The sequence below is a fragment of the Choloepus didactylus genome, chromosome 1 (assembly GCF_015220235.1).
Source record: "Choloepus didactylus isolate mChoDid1 chromosome 1, mChoDid1.pri, whole genome shotgun sequence".
NCBI lineage: Eukaryota > Metazoa > Chordata > Mammalia > Pilosa > Megalonychidae > Choloepus > Choloepus didactylus.
Window position 1 is genome coordinate 189,686,286 of NC_051307.1, and position 15,590 is coordinate 189,701,875.

The window sequence follows — 15,590 nt, forward strand, 5'->3', positions numbered from 1 at the left end:
TCTCCAAAATGTCTCTGCCTTTTATCCTCTCATGGGAGACTCCAGTAAGAGGATTGAATGAGCAATCACATCTCCATGGACACAACCTAATCAAAAGGTCCCACCCATAATAGGTCTGCCCCCACAAGATTGGATTAAAAGAACATAGGCTTTTCTGGGGTACATGATAGATTCAAACCAGCCCAGGGTCTAATCAGTGTAAGGAAGAACTTTTCAAACAGTGGGAAGTCACCCCAAATAGTGGACGCAGTTCTGGAGCTAGGAAGATCCCTATCATGGAGGTGTTAGGTGATTGATTAACCAGCCTGTGGAGTATAATGGGGATCTAAATAGGCAACTCTTAAGGATGTTTGTAACTTTGGTTTTTATTATGTATAGAATGTTTATTGGCTGAATAGTATAGAGCAGTAGGAAGAAGAAAGGGAAGAAAGGGACAAGCAACTACCATTGTATCCAAGAACTTACCTAGATGAGAAGATGAAAACATGTAAAACGTGAAAACCATTGTATAAATTGAGGAGTTTAATAGGCTGTTAGGGTTGCTTTGTAACAGAGTCCAGGATAGTACTTGTGGAAAATCATTTGGAAGAATTTAATTTTAAAGAAAGTAAAGGACCTGCATTGCCTTTAAAGAGATGTATGACCATTCTGGGCTAATGAATTGGCCTGTGCAAAGCCATGGAAGACATTGCTTCCAGACTTTTGAATTTCATGGCCCGAAAAACTCCCTTCCAGTCCTCTCTAACAAATAGGGGAAAGGAGAATTGTTATAGGGCTGCCAGCTTTTACTTCTCCAAATAAAGACATTGAGGATAGGGAACCAGGAACTAATTTTTTTTTTTTTTAAACCACAGAAATTTATTGTTTCATAGTTCTGGAGGACAGAAGTCCAAAATCAAGATATCAGCAGAACCATGCTCCCTCTAAAACCTGGAGGAAAGAATCCTTCCTTGCCTCTTCTAGCTTCTGGTGTTCATTGGCAATCCTTGGCTTGCAATTGCATCACGTTAGTCTCTTCCTCCATCCTCACATGGCCTTCTCCTCTCTGTCTGTGTCTTTTTTCCCTTTATTATAAAGACACCAGTCTTATTGGATTAAGGGTCCACCCTCCTTCAAGGAACCAGGTGTTTTTATATGCTTTTGAGCCATTTGTATTTCCTCTTCAGAAAAATGTCTGTTCATGTCTTTTGCCCATTTTTTAATTGGATTGTTTGTCTTTCTGTTATTGAGATGCAGGATTCCTTTATATATTCGGGATATTAAACCCTTATCTGATATGTGGTTTCCAAATATCATCTCCCATTGTGTAGGTTGCCTTTTGACTTTTCTGACGAAGTCCTTTGATGTACAAAAGTGTTTAATTTTGAGGAGATCCCATTTGTCTGTTTGTTCTTTGGTTGCTCGTGCCTTGGGTGTGAGGTCTAAGAAACCACCTCCTTTCACAAGATCTTTAAGATACTGCCCTACATTTTCTTCTAAGAGTTTTATGGTCTTGGTGCTAATGTTTAGGTCTTTGATCCACTTTGAGTTAATTTTGGTATAAGGTGTGAGATGGACATCCTCTTTCATTCTTTTGGAAATGGATATCCAGTTCTCCAAACACCATTTATTGAACAGGCTGCTCTTTCCCAGTTGCTTCGGCTTCACTGCCTTATCAAAGATCAGTTGTCCATAGATGGGAGGGTCTACTTCTGAACACTCAGTTCGATTCCATTGATCAGTATATCTGTCCTTATGCCAGTACCATGCTGTTTTGAGCACTGTAGCTTTGTAATATGCTTCAGAGTCAGGTAGTGTGAGATCTCCCACTTCACTTCTCTTTCTCAAGACATTTTTGGCTATTTGGGGCACCTTACCCTTCCAAATAAATTTAGTAATTGGTTTTTCTATTTCTGTAAAGTAAGTTGTTGGAACCAGGTGTTTTTAATGTCATGCTTTCATGAAACAAAAAAAAAAGTCGTTTTAATACCACGAAATTTAGAAAGAATATATTCTCAGACTGAAGTATAGTTAGTTATTTATTTTTTGGCTTTTTTTTTTTTTAAATTAAGAAGTGTAGTTATTTAAATGAAGGAAATTTAGATCTAAGAAAAACTCTCAACATTGGCCTTCTGTTTGTTATTTTACCATGGATTGGTGAAAACATCCTCCTGGAATGACCTTATCTGAAAACCAGCATTTAGAAACTAATGCTGTGGAAAGGATGTCAAGCCAGGAAGCTTTAGTGAGAGAAGCAGTAGAGAATGTGCTTAGAGATCTTGAGGCAATGTGGGTGTGGGGGAGAATAGTGGACAGTTAGTGCCAGACCTTCAGTTTTTTGAGAATTAATAAATTTGAAACAGTGCAAGAAGAGGGAGTTGCTATAAGTCCTTGAAAATACTGTTTGAGGAAAACTGCAAATGTGTGAGGGATGGATTAAATCAGAAGGAAGACTTGAGGTAAGAAATCTCTCTAGAAGTAAATTAATCATCTAAAATTATAGTGATCTGGCCTGTGATTATTGTTGTGGAAAAAGGACCTAAACATTGAAGAGAAAACATTGAAAGAATTTGATTATATGCGGGGGTCAACAAAAGAGGAGTGAAATGTGACTTGAATCTTTTGAGTTTGGGGAATTAGAAACTAGGGGTATCTAAAATGTACCAGATGTTAATATTCCAAAGGAAACAGTGTAAGGGAGAAGCCCAGAAGACACAGGATTGTGCCCAGAGGGGTAGACACTGATAGAATCAGTGAACGGCAGAGGGGAAACTATAAGAGGAGACTATAGACTGGGAGTCCTGAAACCATGGAAAGCAGATGCCTCAAGAATTAAGGAGGCAGTTATTGGTGGCTGGAATAGCAGAGAAGTAAAGATCGTTGGTTTTAGTTAGGATGACTCATTAATGATCCAGAGAAAGCAGAATTTTAAGTAATTTCAGGAATTTGAAATTTTATCATTTGGTGATCAGTTGGTTCACCTTTTCCTTTTTCAGACGAGGAAGCTTGTGATTTTGGCTTTTGAACACTTTCACATATTGGGAGGAGGAAGGCTGTATTGGGTATCTGTTTGGTATATAACAATTTAGTTTTAGATCAAGTGAATATAAGATAAAGCAAGTAGTAAGATATCTCAAAGTAGGATAAAGTTTTACTTTTAAGTAATTAATTTTTTATTCTTTCCACGTTATTATCAACCAGTCAGTTATTATCCCTCCAGAAACTTACTTTTTTTTTCCCATGGATCATTTTATTCTTTAAGGAACAAAATTATTTATTGGTATGAATACTAATGTTTCATTAGTATTTTCTGATTATTTTCTAATTATTGTTGCTGATAACATCTTAAGAGAAATGCAAGTCTGTTATTGATTCCTGTTCTTAATTTTGAAAACTTCAAGTTTCTTTTTTCTGTTTTATCCTGAAAACTATAAAATCCTTTGTTTTAGGAGCTCCAAATGGACCAGCAAGCAAAGAAACATCTCCAAGAGGAGTTTGATGCATCTTTAGAGGAGAAAGATCAGTATATCAGTGTCCTCCAGACTCAGGTAAAAGATTAAAAAGAAGTATTGGAACTTTGGGGTAAAGATAAATAGAGGGGTTTTGATGGGTTGTCTAATAGGTTCCAGATATTTTAAAAAAATAGCCTATTTTTAAAACTCTTTGCTTTTCTTTGGTTAACTTTAGAGATAATTTTTGATTCATTGTGTCTTTCAGTTGTGTTATTGATAATAGCAAATATAAGAACCAACTGCATAGGAAATAAATTTTTTATTTTTATTTTCCTCCCACTGTAGCAAAAGAGATATTTAGTCTGTACTCTTTCTGTTTTAAAGAAAGTACCAAAGCCATAGTTTCTCAAGATTTTTTTCTGATGAGAAGTAAATTTTCTTTAGGTTTCTCTCCTGAAAAATCGGTTACGAAATGGCCCAATGAATCTTGATTTACCTAAACCACTTCCCCAGGCTGAAGGCTTCACTAAAGAAAATGCAGAGAGTGATGTAGAGCCAATAGGTAAGCTTCATCCTGTCAAAAGTTTGATTTAAAACTAGAAGAGGATGTTGACAGATTCCAGGGCATGAGCTGATGGACATGGGCTGAGATAGAAGTAAAGTGTCCTTGAACCTAACATTTATAGAAAGATGCAAGGGTTTTTCTTGTTGTCGTTTGGTTCTTTGTGTTGTTATTATTCCAGAGAAAATAACTAAGTAACTGTTTTAAGATTTGGAAGTTTCATTTTGTGAGTAGCATATTTTCATTATAATTGAAATTCCTTTATTTTATACTTTTATTGATAGAGTGTTAGATTTCATACCAACAGGTCAGTTCTGCTCAGATTATTGAATATGCTGTTTGTAATTGTTATGGATATTTTCGTTTTTAATCAGTTTTGCTTATGCACTTCTGCATTCAAAGATGCCTGTATTTACCCTATATTTGCTTTTTAACTGGAACAGAAGGAATAAATTTTGTCTTAAAATTCAGTCATGGGCCTCCCTATTCTCTGAGGCTTTGAGGTACACATTTAGTGAAAAATTTAGTTTTTATTCCCCAGCTCTTTTGCTCAAAGAGAGTTATGATAAACTTTTGGTCCAGCCAGCACTAGATTAAAGGGCCTGAGCAACCAAACTATAACTTGTCCTGAAATTCCCCTGGGGTGTGAAAACATCACTCATAAATGTAAGGAGATGGAGAGAGCAGAACTAATCAGAACACTAATTAGAATGTGGTTGAAGGGAATAGTTCATTAATCCTTTTGGGGGCTAAGACCCACAAGGGGCAATTTTGAACAACAAAAGATTTTCATCAGACTGTCTTTTTAGGGAGGGTGGATTCAATTAATGTTAGTTAACTACTGAGTATTACATGTCTTTTGGGATGGAGTGAATCACAGAAGAGGTGAATGCACTACCCAGCTTTTTCTTCAAATAAAGATCAAACATGATGAAAGAGTAGAGGTTTGGAAGGGTGCTAAATTATTAATGGACCAGGGTCCCCTGGGTTAGGGTTATGGTTAGGGTATAACCTGGTTCAGAGTATAGCAGAGTGTTGGGATAAGTTGACAATCCTGTGTACCAACAGACTATTCCCAGGAAGACCTCGTATTCTTTACTGACTGCCTCTGTTCATGCTGCTTTTTTGTTAGTAGTGGGGGATGGAGCTTCTTCTAAAACATTGGAAACACTTCAGCTAAGAGTTAAACGTCAAGAGAATTTACTTCAGCGTTGTAAGGAAACAATTCAGTCGCATAAGGAACAATGTACACTGTTAACAAGTGAAAAAGAAGCACTGCAAGAACAATTAGATGAAAGACTTCAAGAACTAGAAAAGATGAAGGTAAAAGAGTAAATGAATTTTGTTCTAATTTATCCCTGTAAAGCTAGATACTTAGGCTCTAGCGTGGACTACCTCCTTGGAAAAACTTTCCATCCTCCATAGACTTGATAGAGACAGTGTCCTTGTTTGGGCTCCTGAGTGCTGTAGAATTCCTCCCTTCATAGCATTGACTTTACTTTTGAGACTTCCTGTATACTGTTCTCCTCTACTAGATTATAAGAAGAATCTAAATTAGATAGAATGTTTAGAGTTCTCATATGAGGAGAGAAGCTTTATTAGAAATGGAAAATGAATTTTTAAAAATTTTTTTAGGAGCTTCATATGGCTGAGAAGACTAAACTTATCACTCAGTTGCGTGATGCAAAGAACTTAATTGAACAGCTTGAACAAGATAAGGTAAAACAATAAAGCTTATGATACTAAAATTTGTCAGGGGGCCCAAAAATTCACTTTTGGAAGCAGTTGGAAGCATTCAGACTTCTGCTTTCCAAGATTATTGCAGCTACTTCCTTGAAAAATCTTTTGGTTTTGGTTTCCGGTTTTATTTAACTATTGTCATTACCTTTGTGTCATGTGAAGCTGATTCTCTGTCTGTGATGTCTTGATCCCAGGCAGCATTTTGATTTTAGATTAGAATGTCTGTTGTAAAAGAAATTCATGTTTGTAGTATATATAACAACTTTTCAGAAAAAAGTTAAATTATTTATAGCCAAGGTATCACTAAATGTCAATGGTATAAGAATGTTCTTTCAGATATAATGGAAACAGATTAATCTCTCAGAAAAGGTGACTAAAAAATAAAGACGTGATAATGTATTTATTAACATAAGCAAAAGTTATGCAAATGAATTTTAGAACCTCTAGGTGAGATTGGAGGATTGAGGAAGGGATGGGTTTTACCATTGGCAATTTACAGTGGAGACCCCAGCTATAGCTGTGGTAAGAAAGACAGCTGAAAAATTCATGTTCAAACATTTCTGACCTAAGTCTTCCAGCCTCAAGTTCTTGAGACCTTTTTTGAAGCTCCCAGTTATTTCCGTACCATCCAACTTTTCCTTTAATACACTGCTTTATAACAATATAAATATAGCAATGTATTACGGTATTTTAGGTAGTTATGTAATTAAGAACATGTCAGAGCCATCCTGCTATTGGAATGAACTATAGACCATCTTCTCATTCTTTCTGTAATATCATTTTGATAGATTATACTTCACAACCTTCATGAAGTTCAACTTTTTTAAAAAAAGTATTTTGGAAAACTTAAAACCTTTAAAAAGTATCTCGAGAGATTAGTAAAATGAATTCCCATGAACACATCACCCAGCTTCAAAGGTTATCGTCCATGGCCACCCTTGTTTCATCTATGCATCCCCAACCTCCATGATCCTCTGCAACTCAGGATTGTGTTAGAGTAAATTCAAGAAATCTTATCTTTTCTTCCATAGGTATTTTAATATATCTTTAAAATAACAGACTTTTGTTTTAAAAAATGAGCAGGGTCACATCTAAAAATTTAGTAATTCCTTAATGTAATCAACTATCTAGTCACTTTTAGATTTTCCCTATTGTCTCATAAGATTCTTTCATTGCAATTGGTTGATATGACTAAGACTTCTTCTAATCTCTAGGTTTGACTGCCCTCTTTCTCTCCCTCTCTTTTTTCCCCTTGTGATTTGTTTGTTGAAGATACTGAAGGCTCACAATTTTGTTTTCAAATTTCATTAACAATGCCCCACTTACCCACTTACCCAGTTGTTAACTGTCTGATAATATTAGCCATCTGAAGTCATACTCTAAAGAGAGGTTGGCAAACTCTGGAAGTAAGGTAATCTTCTTAAGGCCATAAAGTAATCTTCTTAAGACATAAAATAGCTGTCACAAAGCCTAAACTGTTTACTTTTCATGAGACAGGTTGAACCACCCATTTTTTTGTTAACCCCAAATGACTGATTTAATGTATACTTATTTGATTATCTTTTTCCCCCTAGTGACCTTCATTTCCAGTGTAGATTATCGAAAGAGAGGGAAGAGAGTAGCAACTAGCAGTGTGGAGGAATTGGGGTGCCTCACTGACAATACTAAGGAGTGGTAGTGGGACCAGACAGTCACAAAAAGAGAGAGAAAAGCCAGGTAGATTGGTACTGCAGTCTTGGTCTATCTTGTGTGACAGCTGTCACTGTACACTCTCAGCAGCCTCTGAGGCTATACCTGTGTTACAGCACATCAATAATTGTAGTTCGTGATGTCCCTGAGCAAAATACAAAAAGCTGTATTTTGCTCATTATAAATGGTTTACTAAGATAGGAAAAATTATAGTACATTTATAGAAAAGGCTTGTAAAGTGAATCTTTTAACTAAAATGTGTTTTAATGAGTAAGGATTAAATGTACTATGAAAAATTTCTTTATATAAAAAATACTCTGATAACATGCTAGGTAACTGAAGTTATTGTACACAGAGCAGAACACACACTTCAGTTTGTGAAACATAAAATATGTCTTGTCCTGTACTTAGTAAGAAATATATTTTTTTCTGCCTTTTTTATAAGTTTGATATTTGCTATTGATGATGAAGTTTTGTCATGCAAATACTTACAGAATCTGCAATTCTGTTCAGGGAATGGTAATAGCAGAGACAAAACGTCAGATGCATGAAACCCTGGAAATGAAAGAAGAAGAAATTGCTCAACTTCGTAATCGCATCAAACAGATGACTACCCAGGGAGAAGAATTACGGGAACAGAAAGAAAAATCTGAAAGAGCTGGTGAGAACTCAGGAGTTACTTGTATTGTTTGAGCTCAAAAGTCAAAGTGCTTGATCAACATTTTAAAAAGTAGTTAAATATTGATAAAATGTGTAACTATAGATACTCTTTAGAAGACACTGAACTGCTCCTTAGAGGACCCAGGGACTGGCAAACTATGGCCTGTGGGCCAAATTTGGCCCACAGCCTATTTATGTATGGCCCTCAAACTAAGAATGATTTTAAAATTTTTAAATGGTTGACAAAAAAAAGAAAAAATAGGTAGAAAAGAAGGAAGAAGAGGAGAAGGAGGAGGAGGAGGAGGCAGAAATCATATGTGGCTTGCAAAGCCTAAAATATATTCTATCTTTACAGAAAAAGTTTGCTGACCTCTGCCTTAGAGTATCAAAATTCAGGTTTACAACTCGCCACTCTCCAGTTAGTTGCAACATGGTATTTATTAAATAACTGCTACCTTATAGATGCTCTATGGTAAACAAAAAGTATAATATATAGTAGAGATACATGAACAATGCAGTGTTATACATAATAGGATTATGTTTTGATACAACATATGCTAGGATTAAAGTAGAGAAATCAGCATGGTGTTCAAGGAAGCACAATACTGAGTCATGCTAAGAAAGGAGAGAGGTTGGAAAGAGGAGAGAGCAGTATGAACTGGTGCATTCACATCATTGAGAATGCGAGTTTTGAGTTGGTTCTTAAATAGTGAATAGAGTGGGCCTAAACAGAGAAATGGGGGCTAACTTCTCCAAAAGATTCAATTTTGCAGTGGTAGTAATGGTAGTGCTATTAGCAGCAGCGTATTATCTGATGTTGCTGCTAACATTTACTTAACACTTCTACTACTGCTGCTAGTCAACACTTAAATAGCAATTAATCTATACAAGGCACTATTGTAAATGCTTTACTTGTATATTTACTTGTATTTAATTCTCACAATTCTGTGAGATAGGTACAATTGTTATACTCATTTTACAAATGAGAAAATATAAGAACATAGCAGTAACTTGCTTACATTCATACACAAATTAAGTGTGCTGTCAGAATTTGAAACCACACATTTTAAAAATATGTATATATATATTTTTGTGAACTTTAACATATATGCATAACAGTGATAACTTTCATAGTATAAGTTAACAAGCAGTTAGACAGCAAATTTCAAAGAATATCACAGGTCTACAACTTCAGTTATTTCCATTATTGTAAAATATAACATACATACAGAAAGGTGTCAACTCTCAATGTACAGCAGTTGTATAGGTAGTTTCAAAAATTGTTATGGATTACAGTTCCACAGTCTCAATGTCTTGCCTATTATGCAGTGCAAGGTATATACAGAAAGGTGAAGACCTTCAAGGCACAATTCAAATGAGCAGCTATAGAGCAAATCCCAAAAGATGCTATAGGCTACAGTTCCACCACATCATTTACCTCCTTCCAGCCATTCCAACACCCCAGCATCCAAAAATATTATATAACTATTATATAAATATATCTTGTTTGTTACTACCCCTTCCTCTCACTTAATATAAAATTAATATGTTATTTAGTGTATTCATTCATTTTGGAAAGATTTTGGACCACTCAATTATAAGTACTTTTATAAATATTTTAAAAATTATCTGTGAAGTCATAATTATTGAGGGCTGTGATAGAAAATTGTAATAGACTGATTTCACGTGGAAGAGATTACCTTTTTTTTTAAGTTAAGTTTCGTTGAGATATAGAGATTACCTTTTAAATCTATAATGGAAACTAGTTTTACATACCAACTGCATTTCATCCATGGTCTTAATTGAGTTTGAACAAAAGTGTTCAATTATAAAATGGTTCTTAGATGGTTACTATGCATATGCCAATTGACAGAAAAACTCCAATTAAGTACTAGAAGTAAAAGGTCAATGTAAAGGAAGTAGGAATTCCATAAATTTTGTGTGAACATCATCTGGCTCTTTAGAAATCAAATGCTTTGTTAAATATTTGTGTTTCTCTTTCTTCGAATTAAAATTCGAAGGTTAAACACATAGCTGGGCATGTAGAAGAAATGTTAATGTCAAAAGCTAACAGTCGTTAGGATTTGTAGATGTAAATGTGTCTATGCAAAAAATTAACAAAGAATATGAACTCTCCTAAATCCTTTTCAGCTGTAAAAAAATTAACTCTGATATTGTATTTCTCAACATGTGGACATTAGTAGACAACTTCTTCCTTTGACTCACTTATTCTGGACCTCAAAATTGGCTCAACTACATTCCCCATACTTTTCTTTGAAATCCGTTGTACTGCTGTTCTTAGTTTTTCTAGATGAACTGTGATATCTGCCATAGGTTGAAGGATAAAGGAAATCTGAATGTCTTTGATTTTATAAAGAATAATTCTATCATAAAATAATGAGACTACTTGAACATGGTGACCTGCCTACTTCAGGATGGTGTATCAACCTGTAGTACTATGGAGAAGTAATATTCTCCTCTCTAGTGGAAATGTTAGCCATGTTTTTTGAAGTGTGATACTATGACACTCTTGTTTTGTTAAAATTATTTGGTGGATAAAGAAAACCAAAAATAAATGTGTTTGTTACGAGCACTTTACTACAGTTGTTGACAGTATTCCTTTCTAGGAAATACTATTCTATTTAAGAACAGATGGCCATCTTCAAGGAACCAGATTTCAAACTTGGAGAAGTCTGGTGATTTCGCTTAAGTGCATAATGCTCCATTTTAGGTGCTAGGTAATATTACTAGAAATTTATACTAGAAAATTATATCCTAAATGCAGCACCAATGTAGAATATTAATGCTGCTAAAATTCACACTAGATCTTTGCTATCCTGTTTATGTGTAGGTGTGTTTTAACCAGGGCAAGGGTTGGAGGATGTCTACTGATAATTAATGCAATCTATTATCAAACAGAAAATAGAGAAAATGAAAATAGAACTGTTTTTTCTGTACACTTCCATTTAATCTTCTCTCCCATCCTGATTTTTATATAATTGTAATCATATAATACATACAATTTTGTATAGTCCTTTTTCTTTTCATTTAGCATTATATTAGTACTTTTACATGTTACTAAAGTACTAACATATTTTAATGGCTGTGTCACAGTGCATGGATATAATTTACGTAACCATTTCTCTATTGATCAACATGAAGATTATTTTGTACCTTATTATCATGAATAATATAACAATTTTGTGATATAGCTTATTCTATGTCTTTGAATTTTTTTCTCAGGATAAATTCTTACCCCACAGACTTCTAGTCTTTCTGGTTCATTACCTTTTAGGTGATTTAAATATAGCCTTTACCATAAAAAAGAAACTACTCACAGTGTTGCCTCCCCCGCCCCCATTAAAGTGCTCTGTAATTAGGCAAAATGAACAAAATATTCTGCTTGAATTAAGAAAGTTTCCAGAGCCCACTAACTTTTGTAAATCCTGTTTACCTTTCATGTACCGTGTCTTTGCTGAAGTTCTTGGTTTGATATGATTGGCTGCTTTTAAAAACTTGGGCTAACTCATGACGTTGCTTTTTTTATTGCCATGTTGTGTTTGTGCAGGATATAAGTTTAGTATTCATTCGGAGAAACCAAAGACATTCAGTGGAACATATTTGTTAGATGTTTGAAGGACCCTTTAAAAGAGTTTATGTATTTAAATAATGTGTAAGATTTATGCATTTTTTTTAACAAGACCAAAGTCTTATGTGTAAGTAAGTCATATGTGTTAGTTGTTGATAATTTATGTAAAAAAGTTACCTTAGAGTCTTAAATCTTACAAAATATCTTATTTTTGTGCATCCACACATGCCAATAAGTGAATCATGGTGCCTTTCCCAAGCCTTGTATGAACAGGACTGGGGTAAGGGCTATTTTTTTCTTATCATGGGTACTTAGAGTAAGCTTTACAAAGAAAATTCCATGTCTCTCAGGCAATATAAAATATAAATTAAAGTAGAATTTAAGAATGCCATGTGAGATAATTAATAGATAAATATTTTGGCACTAAATACCTGATGGAAAAATTTATTGTTTTAAATGAAATTACATTTTCAAGCAATATACGTTGTTTATTTACTAGCCATGTGCATACAGTTATTTAGATAGTCGTCCTCACCGTGCACTTATTTATGTTCCTGGCAATGTCACTGTTTACTGGAAAGCATCAGCAACTGGAAGTACACATTTCTTTGCTACAGGATCATATTTGCAATGTAATTAAATTTGTTTAGCTTTAACCTAATATTTTTCAAGATTAGCCTGATTATTTCAAGATATTTGATAAGCAAATTTGCATGGTTAATGTAAGGAGAGCATGAAAATTCAGATAATTTGTAAATTTTTTTAAGGTCAACATATAGCCGGTTTATATAATGGTTCTTGTCATGTATTTTGGAAAGTAGCTTAAAGAAAAGAATTTCGTTGCAAACGTGATATTTGTTAAACTTCTGAAGCTCCATTTTGTACATAAGTATTGCATTATCTGGTTTATGACACTGAGTGGTGGCATCATTTAATTTTCATTCATGTAAGCTCTAGATCAGTGGTTTTCAAACTTTTTTGATCTCAGGGACCTCTTTACACTCTTAAAATTATTGAGGACTCCAAAGAGCTTTTGTTTATGTGAGTTATACATATTGATAGTTATTGTTTTAGACATTAAAACTGAGAACTTTTTAAAAATTTGTTTAATTCATTTGAAAACAATTACAAGCCCAATATATGTTAGCTTAAGTAATATATTTTTATGAAAAATACCAATATTTTCTAAACAAACAAAATTCAGTGTGAGAAGTGTCATTGTTTTACATTATTGTTTGGCCATAATAGAAGACAGCTAGTTTCTCATGCCTGTTTCTGCATTCTGTCTGCTGTGATACAATTTTTTGGTTGAAATACATGAAAAAAATCTGGCCTTCTGCAGATGTGTGTTTGGAAAAGGGAGGACCTCCCAACCCTCTGAAAGGGTTTTAAGATTCTCAACATCTCTGGACCACACTTTGAGAACTGCTGCTCTAGACTTTTGCTCTTAGTCACAAAAGGAGCTTGATGTTTGGGTGGGAATTCTAACAGACAAAATTCATTTTGTTGCTTTTTCAGTTGATTTGCATTTCATTCATTCTTTTGTACTACCTGTGTTTTTCTTAGCTTAATATGTATGCATTAGTAGCTTTTTTGCTGGGATGAAGACATAGGCATTGGCTTCCTGGTTCATTCTTGTGTCATTAATCAGCTTTTTAGGATCAGCAGCTTATCTAGAAATTGGCAGCCTATCTACACTTTAGCATCTTTGTTTATTTACTGCAGTGGGAGTAAAGGTGGATTTTGTTAGCCTTATGAGAGTGTCCTCTGGGACAGTGCAGTGAAACAGTTAATACTACCTGGGACCTCAGAATTCTGGCATTTGTTATTATGATTGGTAATATTGCTGAGGATGAGGAGAGAAAAAGAAAAAGGTAGTGAGGTGGCAAAGCAAATGCCTCATTCTTCTAAGTTTTACCTAAGGGTTGATTCATTTTTTTTTTTTTTTTTTTTCCAGGTGAGGGGGGAAAGGGCAGGAGGGCAGGCAGGGTGCTGCTGACCCCAGAGATGGAGACCTCGGGAGTGGATCCCAGAGCCTGGGTTGAGGGTGGAGGTGTGGGGGACAACGTGGTGGTTTCACATTCATGAGGTTTTTTTTTTTTGTTTGTTTTGTTTTAATTCAGTTTTACTGAGATGTATTCATATATCATACAATCATCCATGGTGTACAATCAGCTATTCACAGTACCATCATATAGCTGTGCATTCATCACCCCAATCTATAACATTTTCCTTACAACCGAAAGAATCAGAATAAGAATAAATAATAAAAATTAAAAAGAACACTCAAATCACCCTCCCATCCCACCCTATTTTTCATTTAGGTTTTGTCCCCATTTTCCTACTCATCCATTCATACACTGGATAAAGGGAGTGTGATCCACAGGGTTTTCACGGTCGTACTGTCACCGCTTGTAAGCTACATTGTTCCACAGTCGTCTTCAAGAGTCAAGGCTACTGGGTTGGAGTTTGCTAGTTTCAGGTATTTACTTCTAGCTATTCCAATATATTAAAACCTAAAAAGTGTTATCTATATAGTGCGTAAGAATGTCCACCAGAGTGACCTCTCGACTCCATTTGAAATCTCTCAGCCACTGAAGCTTTATTTCATTTCATTTCTCATCCCCTTTTTGGTCAAGAAGATGTTCTCAATCCCACGATGCCAGGTCCAGATTCATCCCTGGGAGTCATATTCCGTGTTGCCAGGGGGATTTACACCCCTGGGAGTCTGGTCCCATGTAGGGGGCAGGGCAGCGAGATCACCCGCCAAGGTGACTTAGTTAGAGAAAGAGGGCCACATCTGAGCAACAAAGAGGCACTCAGGGGGAGACTCTTATAATTATAAGCAGGTTTAGCCTCTCCTTGCAGCAACAAGCTTCTTAAGGGCAAGCCCCAAGACAGAGGGCTCAGCACATCAAGCTGTCAGTCCCCAACATTTGTGAGAACATCAGCAACAATACAGGTGAGGATGGCCAACACCTCTGCATCCTTCCTCAGCTCTTCAGGGGAGCCCTGAATATATATTTTTATTGTCCACCCAAATTACTTTAGGATGTGTTGCTATTTCACTCTAATCTATACAGACCTACCATTGTTCACTTCCTATTAAAAGTTCCATGTAATTGTAGTGTTTGAACAAATTGACTGTAGAAGTTATATTGTTTAGAAAATATAGATCCTGCACCAAATACACGTCTCTTCTCTTGGTCTCACGTGGAAGTTGAAGTTTTAACACGCAGTTTCAACCTTTACCCCTAAGGTTTAATTCTTTTATGCTCCCACCCTCCTCCTTACTACTTCAGCTGTCTTTTCATGAAGCATTTTCTTTATATCACCCTATTCCTGGGATATGCTGGCAGATGGTAAAAATCAAATAAGTATTTGATGAATGAATGGTTGGATTATTGAGCTATAGATGGTCAGCCTTTCTGATAGAACTCTTGTATTGAGCATTTGTCCTTTTGTATAATTCTGGTGGCTCTGAATGAACCTCATCTGAAGTGGAAAGAGGAGCTAACAAAAAAGGCCTGCCCCACATTAACTTAACCAACAGAGTACTGTTCTCAAGGTTCATTAACTTTTTGATCATCTTAATTCTGTAATAGATAGAATTTCAGTTTTGCCTAGAGGTGTTTTCAAATTGTTTTTTTCTTTTGTTTGTTTGTTTTAAATAAAAATTGCCTGAGATACATTGAATTTTGCCTTGGAAGAACACAGTGTGTTCTTGCAACATTCGTCAGCAATTGGGCAGTTCGTGCTTAGCTTTCCTGTTAATGTATGCTGTGACTGTGGTTTCCCGCGCACTCTTGCATGTTGGCAGAAGACTTGTAAGCTGTGGCTGATGCACGCTTTCTTTCTTTTCACTCACTTTTCCTTTGTTGATAATTAAAAGATAAATTGTGCGGACATTCAGAACATA

At 35.3% G+C, this 15,590-nt stretch overlaps 1 protein-coding gene across 9 annotated transcripts in view; it reads left to right on the forward strand.

Annotated features, from left to right (window-relative positions):
• Positions 1-15,590, forward strand: part of GOLGA4 (golgin A4) — a 124,243-nt gene that overhangs the window by 42,873 nt on the left and 65,780 nt on the right. For 5 of the 9 annotated variants that reach the window (XM_037847247.1, XM_037847263.1, XM_037847296.1 and 2 more), the window contains 5 exons: positions 3,429-3,527; positions 3,876-3,993; positions 5,126-5,316; positions 5,629-5,712; positions 7,936-8,083. In XM_037847247.1, the coding sequence (XP_037703175.1) occupies positions 3,429-3,527; positions 3,876-3,993; positions 5,126-5,316; positions 5,629-5,712; positions 7,936-8,083 (640 nt within the window). The remainder of the gene's footprint in view (positions 1-3,428; positions 3,528-3,875; positions 3,994-5,125; positions 5,317-5,628; positions 5,713-7,935; positions 8,084-15,590) is intronic. The other 4 variants (XM_037847255.1, XM_037847272.1, XM_037847288.1 and 1 more) reach the window with 1 other exon arrangement.